Source organism: Coturnix japonica, chromosome 10 (genome assembly GCF_001577835.2).
Source record: "Coturnix japonica isolate 7356 chromosome 10, Coturnix japonica 2.1, whole genome shotgun sequence".
Taxonomy (NCBI): Eukaryota; Metazoa; Chordata; class Aves; order Galliformes; family Phasianidae; genus Coturnix; species Coturnix japonica.
Genome location: NC_029525.1, coordinates 16,768,871 through 16,788,388, shown reverse-complemented (window position 1 = coordinate 16,788,388; position 19,518 = coordinate 16,768,871). Strand labels below are relative to the sequence as shown.

Genomic DNA, 19,518 nt, shown 5'->3' with positions numbered 1-19,518 from the left:
AGAAGCAGGTTCCACCGTCAGGACTCACCCACCCACAGAAAGCCGCAGGGTCGGTAATTATTCCATGTAAAAATAAAACTCTTTTATCTATTCAACTCTCCCCACCAAGTATCATCTGGATATAGACAACTACACCAAGAGAAAAACATCTAAACAATGCCTTGCTTAAGAGCAGGTCCCATTAGGTCGGAATGTATAGATCACCCAGAAAGCTGCCTACAATGGAAAAGATCTCAATGCTAAAAGATTAGTGTGGTTAAGCTAAACCCCTTCCTGCAGCACTATGAATACAAAAGGATCGTTCTGCTTTGTTTTGGCTGTAAGTCAATTAAATGCTGCTTTCAACCAGATGCTTCTCCTGAGCTTTTTGTGGAAGCTGGATTTATTCTGTGCAGTTATTCCAGGAAAGTAAAAGTACTCTGAACGCCCTGGTAACCACTCAGTTGGGATACAGCCATTGAGAAGAACACCAGGTAAGGCCAAGATGTGGGGAAATGAACATATCTATCAGAATAGAAGGTAATGTAGCACCTGCAGAACAAGAGGGTCAATGGGGTGATATATTTTAACAGCCTTACAGTCTAAATTAGGTGATTATTTTCTTTTTACTATACAAATAGCTGTTTCTTCTATTGTATTTTTGAAGGTATGTGCCAGAAAAATGGAGCAAAGGAGATCCAGAAAGCATGTAATCATATGACAATTATCGACAGAACACCCCACAGTGAGCTGTGCGTGAACTAAAGCTATTTTCTTCAGTACTGGCCATTGCAAAACTGTAAGTTTGATTAAAATGTGCTTCTTGTATGGAATGCATTGTGCAGGTAGTGTGCCTGAGCCATTCGTCAAGTGCTGAAACTATTTTTAATGCAGTTGATGGGGGAAAGAGTGAAGAGACCCTGATTTTGACACCGCTGTTCTTCATGTTGAGTTTGATTGACACACAATATCAATCAGTTATCATTGTGTAAAGCCAGAAAAAAGAAAACAAAAACAATGTGGAAAATACGCAGACAGCACCTGCAATAGTGATGATTTTGTACTGCTTTTTCTCTTTCTTTGGTATCACGCATCGAACCTGAGAGCTCTCCCTTTTGACATATTATCTACACCTGAAGAACTACACACTAAAAATGTTCTTCGTTATGCAACTGGCTTAAGAAAAGAATATGAGTGAAATAAATGCTTTGGTTCTGTTTCACACTGCTCAGTGTGTCAAATCCACCATTCAGTTCTGCTTTCTGAAACCTCATCCTTTCTTCAAAATATACCTACACACGCTCATGTATTTCATTCAGCCAAAGCTGAAACTTAACGATACAGGCACCGATGGGGTTTGGTGCTCAAGTTTTTAAGCACCTTATGAAACAGGTTAATCGTGTCCTTTTACAATAAAATTGGAATTTATGTAATACTAAGGAAAAAAATCCGTAACTGCTGTATTTATTTACCTTAACATCTAAACTTGCAATCACTGAGAATATCAGAAGCAGCACAGAAATAATGTGGAAAACTATTTTCTCTTACAGCACGCTGCTGTTGCCATCCCATTAGTGCACTGCTTCAGCACTGTAAGGTAACAGTAGCACAGCTTAGTGCATGAAAGAACTAGATCACATTCTTGGTGTTTCATAAAAGGATTCACCAGTAGTCTATGCCTCATTTTCACACAGTGCCTTCTTATGCACCAGTGATATTTCACACAGAAATCATTGGCCTGGCATTCAGTCAGAAAGCACCGGTGCACATTGCACAGCAAGCCTTGCAGCCACAAAGGTGCATCAATTACTTTCTCATGTGCAAAGTTACTATGAAAGACTGGGGGGCAGCCAAGTGTTTAAATTGTAACTCACTTCTTTTTATCTCCAGAGTTTTTGTGGGGAGTTGAAAGTTCTGCATACCAGACTGAAGAGGCCTGGGACAAAGATGGGAAAGGACCAAGTATCTGGGATGCTTTTACTGAGCAGCAGAAATGAGAACAGCCAGGAAGACTCCAAAGTGTAAATTCAGGTGTGAAGAAAACCAAACTGTAGATGTCCGTAATGCCCTGGATGAGTGGTTTTCCAAATATATCTGAAGGATGAAATATCTCTTGATGCAAAAAACACCCATGGTAATATTGCTTGTTTTGTTGGCTTAAAACACTTAACTTTGAACAATGTCTGTGTGCATCCTTAATGAGTAAAAATAAAATGTTAAACCCCAAAGCGTAGAACTTTATTGAATGTTTGGAAATATATGTATCAAAATATGTACTATACTAGCAATATAATTATTCTGTACATTCGTAATTGCACATTTATGAACAAACAGGATAGGTACAGATGAATTAGGGCTCCATGTCACACTGTATGAGCATACTAAAGCAAAGCACTCAGTAAGATGAGTTGTTCTCCAAATGCCAGAATCTTTCTAGCACGCTGCTGATACAGATAATGCTGTACTTCCCCCTTTACTGTACCTTTCATCTCCTGCCTGCACAGCAACATGTGTTTATGTGAAATGTACCTGACTGCACTTAGCCGTTGCAATAAAATACATTCTTTCTTCACTGCTTCCATTCACCGTAGAATCACAAAAGAGACCTGCATAGACAAAAGATTTGATTAGCCAGTGTTTTTGGAAGGAGCAAATGTAGACAGTGTAGGAATTTTGAGACCCGTTCCTGGAAATAAAGTTTTAGTGACAGAATGTCACAAAAGTTGAGAAAGATGGGAAAACTTTAAAGCATTGCCCTTTGACAAACCTCCCCTCCACTCCCACCCCAGACACTTCTATAGCAGTCTATATGCTTCATCCTTCCCTGTCTTCATGCATTTTCACTTATTCTGCACTTGATTTTATGAAGCGAGGTACACCTCCTCTCCTTAGTGCCTGTTTGCTTACCAGACTAGATGACAGTACTCAGCAACAGATAAGTTCAGACCCGTTCTCAGATTCACAGGCAAAGATTTTAGAAGCTCTAAGAAGCTGCGTAAGATACTAAACAATCCAGTCACACTTAGAAATCTTCTGCCATTTTAACTCTAAAAACATAATTCAGCCAAATTAAGAAGGCAGAAGGCAGACCTTATGAAAATCTTATGTTCTATAAATACCACCTCATATTCTTAATGAAAGACCACTTTGCTTCAGTTTTGCTGAACATACATAAGAAAATATACATTCTCAGTATACCCAGTATAAAAACTTTTTAAAAAATATACTTCTGTTATTTCATTTCACCATAAATATTCCTCACCTATATTGCTTGATGTCATATGTTCAACAGGAGGATTAGCACTAACTTGCCACGTAGTTTTAACCTCCTTTTGGCCGTGCCCACTGGTTATATCCACCTTCCACACTTCTGGGTGATCACTGACAGAATAACCAAAAAAATGCCCAAATTCAGTCAGGTGCTCAGATCTGAATTCACAGCCTGAATTGAGCACTACAAACATGGAAGATTATCTTACTTCTGATAGAACTTCTTGACAAGGGCTGGTCTGATCGGCAGCTGAAACACTTGCTTCTCATTTAAAGGGTTTTCTTTATAATATTTCAGGCAAGTTCTAGAGTAATATGAATCAAAAAGTTACATTCCTTGGAAAAACGCTGGTGTTACACTGCATAAACCTAACACAAAATTAAAGAGATCCTCAGATTGCTTTTTTTTTTTTCCTTAAGTTTTACTTATTACTATCAAAGAGAGTCTGTCTGTTACTGCTATTTATAAAGTAAAAATGAAATAATTACTGTGTCAAAGGGAAGAGGTTCTCATGTTTAAATTGAAGTAAGACTGTACAGCTGACCATTATCTCCAACATATGATGAAGCTTTTGAACACGATGGACTTGCTCCTGTAGATCTACTGATGTGGAAATGAAGTAATCCTGGAAAAGCAAACAGCTTCTGCTCTTAACTGGACACTCAATTTCTACAGATGCACAGCCTGCTCTCTGCTCACTAAAATCATTTTCTTGTTCTTTGGAGAAGTAAAGATATAAAGAATGGCCCAGCAGAATCAGAACAAAGAACTCTGGTGCCTGACAATGCTAATACCAGACAAATGGGAAATAATATATGAATAAGGAAACAACATAATGACATTTCTGCCTATACTGTCGCATTCTCCTTATTTGCAATTCAGTTACTCAGCTTATGGGAAAGATAACCCCCCCCCCCCCCACCAACTGAGTGGGCTGGACATTAAGAGTTAAAAATAAAGAATCTCACCAAATAGGTTAATGTTGTAAGTTCCTGGCCTGAAAAACAAACAGGAAAAAAACGATTACCAGATATTGTCAGGTGAAATACGGGAAAAGAAAAAAGTGCAGCCACTAAGATGGAAGAAGTTATTTATTAATAACTCAAAACAAGGAACAAACCCACTTAAGTGGCAGGGTAGGGGCACTATCTTACATACTGCTGGAGCTGCTCAACCATGGAAGCACCACATAGAAACCCATCTCATGCTTTGAAACAACCACCCTCCTTGGATCTATATACTACAGACTGTATAAACACAGCTATTAGATATAAACACCCTTGCCTGATTTCCTTTAACCCATGTAGACCACAGAAGAAAAGGCAGAAAGAGCAAGGTCTTATTACCTACAGCAGACAGATAAGAAAACAGAACAGACCCATTACATGCATTGACATTATGCTACTGTAGGTTCAACCAGGAGATTTTTTTCAGTTAGAAAAAGAAATGCACAATTCTAAGGGCAGTTATTTGGGAAACAAATTCATTTCTTAATTTTGCGAAGACGTACACAGCATGAGAGCACAAATACTGAGGAGGCTGGGTTTACAGTAACAGCACTACAGCAGCTGACAGGCAGAAGTGAGATCACAGCAACCAGATCCTGACATGACTTCCTGCACAAAGCAGGCTTTTCCCATGGATCTCTAATCACGACAACAGATTCCTGGCTTACCTATGAAAAAGCTGACATAATCCTTCTTCATCTTATCCAAACCAACCTCCAAGAGCATCTGGATTGGAGTGATGCCACTGAGGGACACGGCCTCCACCTTGCCATGGTAAGATTGCTGAATCAGTTTACTGAGCAAACCGCTACTCCCTTGATGGATCTGAAAATTAAACAAGTTTTCCTGTGGGGTAACTGTGTACAAAACACCACAGTGTTATTTAGCAACAACACCGTGGGAACATGCAAACTGTGACAAGCAAAAACAACCCCAACAAAACAACGTGGAAATAAGGGCTAAGTAAACAACAAGAATTGGACTCTGCTTCAAGCAACTGAAAAGGATAAAATGATTGTGAAATGCAGTTACATACCCATGGCTGTATTTCACCGCGCTCCAGGAATTTTATGACCAGCGTGAGACAATCTATCAACTCCTGATAGGAACAGACACCTTCAGAAAAACAATGCGACATTTTATTTATCTATCCAGGCTTTCCCTTCAGCTGCTCAGTGAGTAAAAACAGTTCAACATAGAATCATAGAATTACTCAGGTTGGAAAAGACCTCAAAGATCACCAAGTCCAACCTCAGCCTAACCATAGCACCCCAACTCTAACAACCCCCTGCTAAATCTTATCTCTGAGCACATGTAATTGCAGAAACTGAACTGCTCATTAAAAAAACAAACAGATTGCCAAAATGTCCCTGTTTGTTGCAGGGGAGCTGGACTGGATGGCCTTTAAAGGTCCAACTCTAAGGATTCCATGACAGATGGCACTGCTTTTTGTGAAGCTGGTCATGTTGCGACTTTGGTAATGGTCACTCTAAAGAAACAACAATCAGAAGAGATCACAGAACTGTATATGATTTAAAGAGCAGAGCATCACATATGCTTGACAGCAATGGAAAAGGTTGATTAGTAATCTAAGAAACTAATAGAGGAGTAAGTAAGTCCTACAAGAATGGTAAAGCATGCAGCTTTATCACCTCTAAGTCTTTCAGATCTAGAAAGACAGTTCAATACATCACTGGTTTTTAGCTACGGAGCAGGTTGCACACTCCTGTTCAGCACTGTTATAATCCAAAAGAAATACAGTGTCTCCTGCGAGATGCTGCAATGCCTTTGTGTGTTGTAAGAAAGTGCATTGTCTTACACAGCTAAAATTAGCTCCTTCAGAAACGGGTAACAATTTTCTGAAGAGCTGAGCAGTACTTAAAAGCCAGAGCAGCTTACTTTCATTTCCTCAAGAAAGCAATACAGTGTTGTAGGTACAGAGAAGAATTGAAGGACAATGGATGGGTCAAATAAAACAACCCATAACAACGTCTAAAAGCCACCACAGCAAAACACTCCACTTACTTCTCATTTTGCACCATAACTGTTCAGCAAAATCCAGGTCTCCTCGTTCACTGAAGATTGATTTTATAGAACTGTCCACTGCAGCAGTGTCACTTTTGATACCCTGAAAGAGTTTAAGTGAAAAAGGATGTTTTATATTTAAAGACCTTCAACCAAAGACAAAAAGGAAGGGAAAGAAGCATACAAAAACAGTCTCAGTATCTCCACAATTGCCAACTGAATGCAAAACTATATCAAAACTAAGCACAATGGACACTCGTAAAATGTCCAGAACAGGGAGGCTTTCTTGACTGTAAGAATTACAGTGGACTTTCCATCAGAGAACCACCATAAAACTTCTAATTTTACCTTTCAGGGCTTTTTCTATTACTTTTAAACTGCAAAAGCAGAAAGCAAGCAATCCTTCTTTACATCACTACATCTGTGTATTCACATGTCTGCACAAGTGATGTAAAAGATGCAATTAACTCTGAAATAATCTGCCAGGGGAATGAAATGACAAAGAAACTGGTAGGAAATTGGATATACCTCTGTTTCATTCTTGCTTACTGATACACAACAGCCATCCTGTTTCTTCTTCAAATCTAGGAAAGGAGAAAATAAATGTCACCATCATGACAAAACAGACCAACCACACCTGAATGTATATTGGGACTAGTTATCCAACCGCTTTATGCGAGTTAGCACAGTACAGAAATTACAATCTCTAATTCTAATACTTTGGAAGTTTTATGCTGAATTTGTTTTGATTCTGTGAAAGGTGACATCCCTCTCTTCCCACATAACAAACAACAGTTACCCATCAGAAATTCCTGGACCAGTTCAAAAGCTGGTTGGGTCTCCAAGGGCTCAGGCCACTCGGTCACACCTGTCTTCAAGCCTTCAGCCAAAGCCTAAAAGCAGCATCAAAACAAAATAACACCCATCAGTTACTATTTGAGGTTCTTCATATGTCACTCTTCAGAACGTAGGTACTTCCCCAGGCACCACACAGCTCCACAGAGCTAAGAATTTTGGAGCCTCTCCCATTCCCTGGCTCTGGCATTCCTGCTTTGTCCTGCAAGTATTTAAGATTCATGAAACCAAACTCAAAATGTATTCTCAACACTTTTGAATATCTTTGAGAATCCACATGGAGTCTTAAATAGAGTAAATTATTCACACAGACACATCACCATTCCACACACATCTGAAACTGGAATTTCACAGTTTTACTTACAAGGAGAAACTGCAGCTCTCTATAGAGGGGATACACAGGACTCCTGGGGTCCCCGGACTCCAACATAATATTCTGAAAGGTCAGGAAGATTATGTCAGATCCAAACTTAAGGAATCAGGTATCCTAAGATTTTCACTAAGGAAATACAGAGTAATTAATAGTTTTTCTTACAAATACACTATGCTGCTTATGTAGAGCACTTCTTACATAAATAACAAACACAAATAGCAAGAGCCAAACATATTTTCTATCCCCTATGCTATTTATGACATAAGCAGAGGGAAGAGCCAGGGCTCCTTACTGACCAGTGTGGCAGTGGAACAAAGCGGCGGTGCCTGCAGAATCTTATCCACAGTGTGCCATGTAATATCGATAGATATACTGCTTTCACATCCCAGAGTTGTGTCATCCATTGCAGCAGCACTGATAAGTTCATACTGAGCAAATCCTTTTGTTGTCACCTGGAACGAAGAGATTTTAAAAGACTCTGAAAAACAACACAGTGATGTTTTGTACTCCTGCAAAACTTTTTTGGAAGCACTTCACACAAAGAAAATATTGGCTAAGGAGAGACAGATACAAGTCAGAAAGCAGAAAGGTTACTTCAAAGAGACTTGGATACCGCAGCATTGTGCTGATTTTCTAAGTAGTACGGACACAGCTTCCCTAAATCAGCTCCGTAGATAGAAAATGAATTAGAAGCAATGCCAGACAAAAAAGACCTACAAGAGATGAATGGTGTTTGACTTTATGTGCCGTCTTGAGTTCTTCTAGGCTCACAAAGCAGGTTTTATCAGCTGTGGGACCTGCAAAAAGAAAAAAGAATTTTAAAAAAATGCAAGTTATATTTAGCAGGTAGAATTAATTCTTGAGTATTGCATTCAGCTTCACATTGTCCTCTAGAAAGGAGTCCTGTTTCTTGCATTTAAGCTTTTATTTTCAGTAGGATCACATTTAAATCTTTATTATGTCATTGCACCCAAGCGAAGGTAGGCCTACATAGACACCACTGCGTTAAGGACAAACACCTTTTCAAAGACAAGGAATAGAAGCAATTCAAGCCAACATCACACAAACGCAGCTCCCCATGTTAGTTTTTCCTCATTTTTAAGCCCTCCTCATTCAATTTTGTATGCAGTGTTATAACCTTACCATCACACGTAACCATATGAAAACTGATCCCTGTGATTTTGTTTCCAGCTTTGAGAGGCTCAGCTCCCAGCCAGTACGTGTGCTCAGGGTCGGAGCCATCACACCGTATCCAGAGAGGTGGAAGCACAACCCGTTCACTGATCTTCAAATGGGTCATGTTTGGATTTTGTGCCATCGTGTATAAGGAAATAAGCTGCCTGGGGATGGGAACAGGAAAGAATTGGATATCAGCAAGTATAACAAAATCCATCTGTTATGTAAAACATTGAATAATAGCATAGTAACAATAACAACTCCTGTCTGCCCTGCCTCACCAACTGAACCCTCAGAAGACAGGCAGATCAGTCCTGCTGGGCTTTCTGTGCACACCTGCAGCAAAGCAGCCCCCTTAGCACAACAAGACAGCTCACAAATGCTTTTCCAGCACCAGGACTTCAGCAACACCTTGCTGGAAATACTTCTACCAGGGGTGCCATTCTACAGAAAGAACAGCACTCAAAAACTGGTGAGTATTTAACTTTGAGGGATCAAAAACAGAGCAGGCGCTGAATATTGTCAAGAGACAAAAGAGAGGAAGGAAAAGTGCATTGAAATGAGCAGAGGGAGGCAGATGTGTGAGCGCTCACTTGGCTCTACGGACAGGGAGTGCAGCTGGGTTAGTGCCCTCCATGGGTGTGAGCTGAGAGCTGAGAAGGGCATCGTCCGCTCTTGGTTCTCCTGTCGAGTCACTGTCCTCACTGTGACACTGCAATAGAAATACACAGTGTATGAGCATGTTTGATGGGAAGAAAACCAACAGCTCATCTAACGTTTAGATGTCTGAAAGAAGTCTAAGAGTCGCACTTACCGCTTGCTGCAGAACATACAGCGTGCTGCTGCCATTCCAAAACGCTTCAACGGGACTTTTGCAACTACCATCAATGAAACAGATCTCTACGTCATCCTGGAGGAAAAATAAACAAATAAATAAAGATATTAATACACTACGTACATACAAAGCTCGGCTGCAGCCCCCACACAGCCCCTTTTAACAGGGCACATCCTTCAGTCCCTTCCCCTTTGCTTTCCTCACCCCCGCCCTGCAGCCCGTTCCCTGAGGGGCAGTTGTTTTTCCCGCCCAGCCGCCATTCCCGCCGCCCTCCTCAAGCCGCTCTGCGCCCACAGCGCTGACCTGGGGCGTTATTACAGCCCACAGCTTTACCTCAAACAGACACGGGCACTCAGGGCCGCTTTTCTTCCCCTCTTCATATATTCTGCAAGAACAATTAATATAAAGGCGTATCAGCCGCGTTTTATCCGCGCTTTTCTCCTCGCAGAACGCAATGTTTATCGGTGTAACCCTCCAAAGCACGGCTCCAAACGCCACCCCTCAGTGCGGTGCCCCCGCCATCACCATCATCATCACCATCACACCATCACCATCACACCATCACCATCAGCCCCGGCCCCGCACCGTCCCGCACCGCAGAAGACGGTGATACAGCGCTACCGCCGCCTCGTGCCGCTGCTCCGCGCCCATCGCCGCCAGCATCAACGGCCGCCGGGACTACATCCACTCATAGAGCCTATATCCACACATAGGGGCTATATCCACACGTAGAGCCTATATCCACACATAGAGCCTATATCCACACATAGGGCCTATATCCACACATAGGGGCTATATCCACACATAGGGGCTATATCCACACATAGAGCCTATATCCACACATAGAGCCTATATCCACATATAGGGGCTATATCCACACATAGGGCTTATATCCACACATAGGGGCTATATCCACACATAGAGCCTATATACACATATAGGGGCTATATCCACACATATATAGGGCCTATATCCACACATAGGGGCTATATCCACACATATATAAAGCCTATATCCACACATAGGGGCTATATCCACACATAGAACCTATATCCACACATATGGGCTATATCCACACACAGAGCCTATATCCACACATAGAACCTATATCCACACATAGAGCCTATATCCACACATAGAACCTATATCCACACATAGAACCTATATCCACACACAGAGCCTATATCCACACATAGAACCTATATCCACACATAGGGGCTATATCCACACATAGGGTCTATATCCACACATAGAGCCTATATCCACACACAGGACCTATATCCACACATAGAACCTATATCCACACATAGGGGCTATATCCACACATAGAGCCTATATCCACACACAGGGGCGGCAATTGCTTTTTTTTCTCTTTTATTCTTTTCTTTCCTGCGCCTCGCAGTGGCTTTTATTCGCTTTTATTCCCCCGTAAAAAAATAAATTAAATAAAATAAATTAAAACTATCTTAAAAACTTGATTTTGGTGACGGAACAGCTCGTCACACCGAATCCCTCCGCCAGGAAAAATAGTCCCTCCGCTCGGGGGGCTGTGGGGAGAGGTGAGGGGAGGAGGGGAACGCGGAGCCGAGCATCTCGGCTGAGGGTTGTGGGCTGTGGGTTGTGGGCTGTGGGCTATGGGCTGTGGGCTGAGGGGGGCGGTGGGACTCGGGGGGCGGCGGGGCGTGAGGGGGCGGAGCGCGGAGGGACACGGCGGTGCTGGTAGCGGCGGGGCTGACACAGCCTCTTCCTTTTCCGGTTGGACGGCGGCGGAGGCAGGCGGCAGCACGCGGCGTCTGCGCTGCCGTCATGGTGAGTTGGGGCCTGGTGTTGTGTGGGGGCTCCGGGCGGTGTGAGCGGGGCGAGGGGGGGATCAGAGGGAATGAGAGAGCGGGGGAGCCGGGAACGGAGAAAGGGGCAGCGCCGTGTGCGGCCTGAGGGCAGCGGATGGGGGGGCGGCCGCCATCTTGGGGCCGCGTGGAGCCGGGCTGAGGGAGCGGCATTAAAGGATCTCGGCTGGGCCGGTCTGCGGTGTTTGCGAATATCCCCCTTAAACCGAGCGACAGGAGCCGCACCGAGCTGGGAGAATGATTTTGTTAACGGATGGGCCTCATAGCTCGGGGGGTGGTCGATTTTTTTCTTTTTTTTAAACGTACCTTTTCTTATCTTGAAATAAACTGGAAAAGGTTTCAGTCTGATGCGCTGTAAGTCACGATCGGATTCCTTCCATCGATTCTGAGCTGTACGTTTGTCTTGGGGCTTTAGAGTGTGAGCTGAACTCTTGCAGGGCTGTGGGTGCGGGGCTGTGGGGCACACAGAGCTGTTGGGTGGGCACCCTTAGCAGTGTGCTCTGATGTGGACTTAACTTGGCTGTCGTTGCAATTTTAGAGCAGTTGTGGTAGTCCAGCGTTAATTCATAACCCAAATCTCAAAGCATTGAAAAACTGATAAACACAGGTGGGTTTTGTGGGTGTAGTTGTTTTTCAAAATAGATGGAAAGCTGTTCAGAAGGCCCGGAGCTGCAGCTCTAGGCTAACACAGTCCCTGCGTTTCTGATATCGCCTGGACTCACACCTCAGCTGTAGTGTCCATAGTGTTCAGCAGGAGGAACATGCTGCTCTATTGTCAGTGAATGGTATTGCTGTGATGATGTAATTTGCGTCTTATCCAGTGTTCAGTGACAGTTGCCTGCTGTTACCATGCTGGCACTGTTGAACTGCAGACACATTTAATTCTGAGCAATAGCGGAGGGGTTTGAATGATAACAGTTTAATTGACTCGTGCTTAAGAGCTTTTCCTTTTCTTTTTCAGGCTTGCGCCCGACCGCTGATATCGGTGTACTCCGAGAAAGGGGAAGCGTCTGGTAAGAATGTCACCCTGCCGGCGGTGTTCAAGGCGCCCATTCGCCCTGATGTGGTGAACTTCGTTCACACCAACCTGCGCAAGAACAACAGGCAGCCCTATGCTGTCAGCGAGCTCGCAGGTACGGTTTGTCCCCAGAATGGAGGGGAATGCTGGGGAAGCTGTTGGCTTTAATGCAGCTGGGCTGGAAGGGAAAAAAAGCTGAGAGCTGAAATAAGATAAGCGCTGTTTGGTTGGATTTTGAAGTGAACACGGGGAAACTATTCTGATTGTTAACAATCTGATTTTAAGTTGCGTGGAACATAACCTTATCAGGCAAAAAACTTGAATGAAATGCTGTGTTTTTTAGTCCCTTGCTCCACGTTGACTACATGAGACTTTCGTCCGTGGTATTTAAAATAACCCTGTGCAAATGGCTGTTAGCTGGAGTTGCCTCAGAAGCTCATGGATGCAGATATCTACTGCTTGCGAGGAATTCATGTGTTTGCTTTCAAATTTAATTCTGGTGGCAATTCACAAACATATTAACCTGCTGAGAGCAGCAGTGCCAATGCAGACCTCTGTGTTAAAGCTGTGTTACCATACGTGATTCTGACCTAACCAGATCCTTAATACTGTAAGAGCTGTTTTAACTGATCACGATTTGTTGTGCTGAAATGATGAGATTCCACTTCAATGGTCTGTGTTTCTGACCCATGTGATAACAGTGGAAGTTCTGACGCTTGGTCCCAAGTTCAGCATATCTGTGGCTTTGGGGAAATAGCAGTGTTGTCACTTTGTGCATTGATCTCTTTTCTGTGGCAGGTCATCAGACCAGTGCTGAGTCCTGGGGTACTGGGAGAGCTGTTGCTCGTATTCCTCGTGTACGAGGTGGTGGAACGCACCGCTCTGGCCAAGGTGCCTTTGGAAATGTATCCTTTCATATCTGCTGCTCATGTCAGGTGTAAATCTCAACTAATCCAAGGCAAATCTTTTTTAATTATCTTAATATGAAATGGAATCCTACTTCTTGAGGTAATGGCCGTCCTTAAGATCTGTGATCCAGATCACTGTGAAAACTGTGATTAGCACCTTCGCTGTGCACATTCAGACTTGCCTTAATGATCAGGATGATTCCCTCTATCCTTTTTCCCTGCAAAAGTGCAGTATGTTGAGGCTCGTGAGGGACGCTATCTTGCCATGATGTCGTAATTTGCGTCCTACTCTGTGCTCAGTGACAGTTGCCTGCTGTCAGTGAACTGGCACAGATGGTTGACGAGCAGTTAATGCTGAGCAAGTGCTGAAGCAGCGCATTGGAGAACATAGTTCTGAAGGGTTGTTCTTAACTGTAGATATTAGATGTGTCGTGGAGGCCGCATGTTTGCCCCAACCAAGACTTGGCGACGCTGGCACCGCAGAGTGAACGTAACTCAGAAACGTTACGCCATCTGTTCTGCCTTGGCTGCATCAGCTCTTCCAGCGCTGGTCATGTCTAAAGGTGGGAATTCTGCTGGGAATGTTTGCGTGGCCGGAGCAGTAACAGTTACTCTGAGATGACTTGAAATGTTTATTGTGGATAATAAATGCCTGCTCATATTAAGGGTGCAGTCCCCTCCTTCAGTACGTTGAGTATTTTTATGTACAGCTGGGGGTGGTAATTTGGGGGTTTCGCTGTGTTTGAAGTTAAGCAGTGCTGATCAATCTTGTTAACAGATTATGGGAAATGAGGTTGAACTTTGAATTAAATGGCAATTTAGTTCAGTTTCTGTTCACAGAAGCCGCCAATGATGCTTAATGTACTTGAGTCTTGTTTGAGGCAGGCCAATAAGACTACACTGAAACCTGTCTGCTGTTTTTAGGACACCAGCATGTTAGATTCCTGATTTTATTTTGTATTGCTTCTGAACACATAAGGCCTTACCTTGAAACACGTGCATATAAACCAGGGTCAGTGGGTAACTTAATGCCATATAAAACCCCCGTTAGGCCACCGCATTGAGGAGATCCCAGAACTTCCTCTGGTTGTGGAGGACAAAGTTGAGAGTTACAAGAAAACAAAGGAAGCTGTTCTCCTTCTTAAGAAGCTTAAAGCTTGGAATGACATAAAGAAGGTGAGTTGCTACAGGTATGTTCCTGGGGGCACTCATCATTAGGTTCTGCCATTGGTAAATTAAGAATTGCAGTTTGTTCTGTATTGGTTTGATGCCATGAAAAATCTTATGGTAACAGTTGTAGGGGAAAAAAAGTTTTAAGCAGTCAAAGTCAGTTTCTTCCTATGTTGCTTTACTCTTTGTACTCGGTTCTCTTCATTTCAGTGCTGAGCAGCAATGCTGACAGCTCAGCCCGTGTCCCTTCTGAGTCTTCAGAATGATGAACTTCTCACTGGTCCGTGTTGCAGACTATCAGTGATGATCGTGAAGTTCTGACTGAATTGTCTTCATCTTACTGCTCCAATTTGAACTTCTTCAAATATTCACAAGTTTTTCCTCCTTTTATAGGTTTATGCCTCTCAGCGCATGAGGGCCGGGAAGGGGAAGATGAGGAATCGCCGCCGCATCCAGCGCAGGGGGCCTTGCATCATCTACAACGAGGACAACGGCATCATCAGAGCTTTCCGCAATATTCCGGGTAATTCCAACTTGGGTCTTATTTACTCTTTTATTTTGTTTTTGTTTTTTTTTTATAAAGACAGCCTAAAATGATGAGATTCCACTTCATTGGTCCGTGTTTCTGAAACACATGATTTTGTGGAAGTTCTGACTCGTAGCTTAAAGTGGCTGTAATTTTATTCCCATGAATTGGGTTTGGTGCTGTTGAGGATGTTTGTGTGTCTGTTACCATCCAGACTGTCTTTGAGATTGCAATAATGAAGCATTTAAGTCTGTTGCTGGAGAAGGCTGAGGTTTTTTTAAACATGTCCATTAAACACCTTATTTATACATAGGTGTATGTAACTTTGTAGTGTAAAAGCTAATAGAAAACCATTTCTGTGTACTTTATGGTCTGTTTCTCACACGGGGGAGGTGTGTCTGTGCTTCCATAGGAATTACTCTCCTTGATGTGAACAAGCTGAACCTGCTGAGACTGGCTCCTGGTGGCCACGTTGGGCGTTTCTGCATTTGGACTGAAAGTGCCTTCCGCAAGTTGGATGATCTGTACGGCACCTGGCGCAAACCCGCCACCCTGAAGAGCGACTACAAGTAAGCACAGGAAAACCAGGCCCAGCTGCATGTGGGGGTAGCAAATAACCCGGCAGAGCCACAGGTTGTCCAGGCTGGGTGTGCAAAGTGAGCACTGGGGGTAATTTTTACTGAATGCTTGTTTTCCTTGGACGAGCTGTATTTTATTTTCCATCTTACACTCTGAACGTTTGCTTCCCAGCCTGCCGATGCACAAGATGACCAATACAGACCTTGGGAGAATCCTGAGGAGCCAGGAGATCCAGAAGGCGCTGCGTGCTCCTAAGTAAGAATTTGTAACTAATAACTGCCAAGCACAACCTCTTCTAATTATCTTACAATTATTGCCAAGTGCAACATGTCACATTGAGAGCAGAAATCCCTGTGCCTCCAGATGTCAGATAGTGCTGGGGTTTCTTTGCTTCCTGGCCCTAAACACCAGGAATTATGGTTCCCTTAGATGAGGTTTTAGGGGGGTTTTACAGGGAGCTGTGGAAGGGAGTCATGGTTTGATACACCTCCCTTCTTTCCAGGAAGAAGATTCACCGCAGGGTCCTGAAGAAGAACCCGCTGAAGAACCTGAGGATCATGATCAAGCTGAACCCATACGCCAAAACAATGCGCCGCAACACCATCCTGCGCCATGCCCAGAACGTGAGGATGGAGCCTGACCTCATCTGAGGCATTGAATGAAACCCAGCCTGTAGGTGCTAATGGTTGTTTTTTCCTTTCTGTTGCAGCACAAGCTCAACGAGGAGAAGAAAGCCAAAGCCAAGGCCAAAGTCACAGCCAAGGCCAAGCTGTCGGCTAAGGCGCAGACCAAGGGCAAAGCTGCGGGTAAAGCTGCAGGGAAGGGCCCGGCCAAAGCACCAGCAAAATCCCCAGCAAAGGCCCCAGAAAAGGGCAAAGCTGAGGCGTGAGCAGGGACAGCTTGGAACAACTGAGCTCATAAAGCTGTACCACGGATCTACAGCAAATAAATTCTATTGGAAGAGTGAGGTGCTTGTGTAGTTCTGTGACATTGTGGTGGGGGTGGGGAGTGTGGGTCGGGTTAAAGGCACTGTAAGCACACGTGGGTAATAGTAATAGTGATAGTAATAGTGTGGTGCGGGTTGGAAGGGACCTTAGAGATCATCGAGTCCAATCCCGGGATTCGAGCCTCTGTGCTGCACAGCGGCACTTCGACCACTTGCGCCACAGGGGCATTCGAACCCAGGGCCGCCAGTGTCGCAAAGTGGCGTCCTTAACCACCGCGCCACCGGGGCAGCGCCGCAAATGGCGGAGCCGTGACGTCACGCGGCGCCCTCCGCTTCCCGCCCCTCGGGGTCACGTGGGCGCTGCCGCGGCGCTGGTCGGGAGCGGCGCGTCGCAGCGGGCGCAGGATGCTGAGCCGGCTGCAGGAGCTGCGCAGGGAGGAGGAGACGCTGCTCAGGGTGAAGGCGGCGCTGCACGAGCAGCTCACGCGGCTCAAGGTCGGTGCTCGGTGCCGGGCTGCAGCGCTGTGATGGGAGCGGCGCGTTGCTGCGTGACCGGCCCGCACTGAGCCGGGTCCTTCCCGTCCGTCCCGCAGGTGGAGGAGCTGGCGCTGCAGTCCATGATCCGCTCCCGAGACGAGGACGTGGCCGCCGCCCCGGGCGGGGGGGACCCGCAGCAGGTGAGGGGTGGGACGGCGCGGTGTAACGGCGGCACCTGGTGCCCCACGTCACTGCCGGGCGCTGGGTTCGGGGCTGGCGGCTCCTGTCGGTCTGTGGTGTGTGTGATGCTCTGCCATGTCCCGCAGCCTCTTAACCACGTGCTGGGGGGATGCGGGCTCAGCCCGAGCTGCCCCAAGTCCTGGCATGACGCGGTGATGCTCAGCGCTTCCATGGGCTCTCGAGGCTGAAGGTTGCGGGGCAGTGACGGGCAGTGCCGGCTCTGATCTCACACAGCTCAGAGCTGCTCCCACGTTACACTCTCTTACCGTGACAGATTCTCGGGCAGATGGACAACGAGGCCGCTATCAATCAAACCGAGTTACAGCTGAGTATTCGAGACTATGAAGAGGTGGAAGAGGAGGAGGAATCGGATTCTTGAGAGAGAGAAGAGTCAAAGGTGGTTTTTAACACAGACTCAGGAATTCCATCTTGGTTCTTGCTGGCAGATCCTCGTGCTGTGCTGTGTGGGTTTATGACACACAGGGCCCAGGATTGGCAGATTCTGAATTAGATGTTAAACGAATGAGAACTCGCTGCACCAGAATGTAGCATAATCCATTTTGCAAACCTAATGTGTAGCTTATGACATCTTTATACAAGGTAAGAGTCGTTAATTAAGTCAGACTAATTTAACACAGTGAAAGCAATAATTCGTCTATTCTTGTTTGCTGTTGCTGAAAAACAAAACCAGGCCGCAGAGGCTGGTTGTGAACCAAGGATTTTATCACAACCTCACTTGTTTAAACAGGGACTTTAAGGACAGGCAGCGAGGAAAGATGTGTCCTGCGTTGTCTCCAGGCTTCCTGCTGCAGCGCTCAAAGCTCCACAGGTAACTCAGCATCCAGGTGCTGTAAGCGTGACCCATAGGAGCTGCAGTTGTTCTCAGCAGAAGCAGACGCTGCACTGCTGCACTCAGACTGAGTGCAGTAGCAGGGAGCTCTTGTCCCCACAGGTGCTGTTCTGAAGTACTGTCAGGCTGCTGTAACAGCCACGTTTTTCTTACTTTCTTTCAGCATAGCAGCCAATTTGGCCTTTTATTTTTCCACAAACTGTACGGTAAGAATTAGTCCGTAGCAGTTGTAATAAGGTACTAATATTTCTAAATTAGTTCTTTTTCCCTTACAGTGCATCTGTAGTTCACTGCCAGTCTGCCTCCACTTTCAAGTTAAATATAAGCAGTATGAGAAATTAAAACTTACTTAGAAAGTGATGCAAAGTCCCTTCCTTGGTGTCTGTAATGGTACGGTGAGAAGCTCACACTGCTCCTGTAGGTACACAGCGTGCTCTTCCTTCTTGTGGAGCAGCTGGTTATTGGTCAGTTCTTAAAGACTTGTTTTGAAGCAAAATCAAGCTCTGTTGAGCTGATGAAAAGCAGGCAAGTAAAAATAATATCCTTTGCCACTTTATCCAACTGTCTTATTAAAAATGTAGCCACGGCAATCCAGGTTGTTCACTGCACAGCCAGCTAAAGGTGCTATTGCTGTCTCTGGCGTTAACAGCTCAGAGGAGATAAATTCAACCATTACCTGGAGTTTGCCTTTAAGAGCAGGGAGAGAACTTAGGAAATACCCGGTATCCTGGGTGTCATCAGCATGCTTGATTCAACCTCCGCTCTGTTTGAAGGGAGGTTATTTGGCTCTTATTTGATAGTAGCTGCAGGAACAGAAATTTAGAATGTTAATTCCAGCTTCATCCTGTACTAAAGACTATTTGTTTGTTTGACAAGTCTGCATGTCTTAATGAAAGAGCTTAGAATGTGAGTTCAAAACGTTTGGCAAAGCCTTCCTGAGGCTCACAGGAGAAAAATAAAAAGCCTGAGCAAGAAATGTTCTGGTTCAGAGTGTCAAATGGATCCTTTGGAGCTGTGGTTCCACCCCCAGAGACAAACTTTGACCCTTGAAGAAACGCTGTGTGGCCTCAGCACGTTACCAAATAGTTTTCATGTCTGTACTGTGTCATCTTTCTTCCTGCTGCCTTTTCTGAACCAGGTCCTTTGAAATGAAGTCCAGCAAACTGCTCTCCATGTTGCAATTAAGTCCTGTTGCTGCTTTCCAACTACATGTAACTGTACTTGCAGTGTTTGAATTACTGCTGTAAGTGGCACAAAGAAGAAAAATTAAAAGTCATCCACATACTGCATCTTTCCTCTAACAAGTAGTAAGTTCTGTTGTAGTTCTTCAGTGTGTAATAAATGTGCCTATCTCACATGTATGAAAGACAGGGAATGAAGCACACACAATGTGGCACTGGTTAAGACAAAGGTCTTGGTGAAGTTTTCCTTTTGAG

General features: G+C 44.6%; 3 protein-coding genes and 5 non-coding genes across 8 annotated transcripts; 7 read left to right on the top strand and 1 right to left on the bottom strand.

The window, feature by feature from the left end:
- Positions 1 to 2,195: 2,195 nt before the first annotated feature.
- ZWILCH (zwilch kinetochore protein) lies at positions 2,196 to 10,235 on the bottom strand. Its single transcript, XM_015873474.2, has 18 exons — positions 10,117 to 10,235; positions 9,855 to 9,906; positions 9,501 to 9,596; positions 9,280 to 9,398; positions 8,654 to 8,850; positions 8,228 to 8,307; positions 7,807 to 7,962; positions 7,502 to 7,573; positions 7,082 to 7,175; positions 6,811 to 6,866; positions 6,283 to 6,385; positions 5,294 to 5,373; positions 4,926 to 5,082; positions 4,219 to 4,247; positions 3,739 to 3,875; positions 3,459 to 3,554; positions 3,242 to 3,360; positions 2,196 to 2,585 (listed from the first exon to the last, which is right to left on the bottom strand). The coding sequence occupies exons 1-18, from the start codon at positions 10,182 to 10,184 to the stop codon at positions 2,494 to 2,496; spliced, it is 1,803 nt and encodes a 600-aa protein (XP_015728960.1). The 5' UTR covers positions 10,185 to 10,235; the 3' UTR covers positions 2,196 to 2,493.
- Positions 10,236 to 11,218: 983 nt separating this feature from the next.
- On the top strand, positions 11,219 to 16,536 carry RPL4 (ribosomal protein L4). Its single transcript, XM_015873455.2, has 10 exons — positions 11,219 to 11,330; positions 12,330 to 12,501; positions 13,185 to 13,291; positions 13,719 to 13,857; positions 14,346 to 14,470; positions 14,858 to 14,987; positions 15,403 to 15,559; positions 15,741 to 15,824; positions 16,072 to 16,192; positions 16,279 to 16,536. The coding sequence occupies exons 1-10, from the start codon at positions 11,328 to 11,330 to the stop codon at positions 16,456 to 16,458; spliced, it is 1,218 nt and encodes a 405-aa protein (XP_015728941.1). The 5' UTR covers positions 11,219 to 11,327; the 3' UTR covers positions 16,459 to 16,536.
- LOC116653935 lies at positions 12,158 to 12,259 on the top strand. The gene has a single exon (XR_004308601.1). It is a non-coding gene; the product is annotated as a small nucleolar RNA SNORD16 (small nucleolar RNA).
- Positions 13,032 to 13,103, top strand: LOC116653939. The gene has a single exon (XR_004308605.1). It is a non-coding gene; the product is annotated as a small nucleolar RNA SNORD18 (small nucleolar RNA).
- Positions 13,556 to 13,655, top strand: LOC116653941. The gene has a single exon (XR_004308607.1). It is a non-coding gene; the product is annotated as a small nucleolar RNA SNORD16 (small nucleolar RNA).
- On the top strand, positions 14,722 to 14,789 carry LOC116653940. The gene has a single exon (XR_004308606.1). It is a non-coding gene; the product is annotated as a small nucleolar RNA SNORD18 (small nucleolar RNA).
- On the top strand, positions 15,053 to 15,123 carry LOC116653938. The gene has a single exon (XR_004308604.1). It is a non-coding gene; the product is annotated as a small nucleolar RNA SNORD18 (small nucleolar RNA).
- Positions 16,537 to 16,872: 336 nt separating the features above from the next.
- On the top strand, positions 16,873 to 19,371 carry SNAPC5 (small nuclear RNA activating complex polypeptide 5). The gene is made up of 3 exons (XM_015873329.2): positions 16,873 to 17,010; positions 17,109 to 17,192; positions 17,507 to 19,371. The coding sequence occupies exons 1-3, from the start codon at positions 16,921 to 16,923 to the stop codon at positions 17,609 to 17,611; spliced, it is 279 nt and encodes a 92-aa protein (XP_015728815.1). The 5' UTR covers positions 16,873 to 16,920; the 3' UTR covers positions 17,612 to 19,371.
- The last annotated feature ends 147 nt before the right edge of the window (positions 19,372 to 19,518 follow it).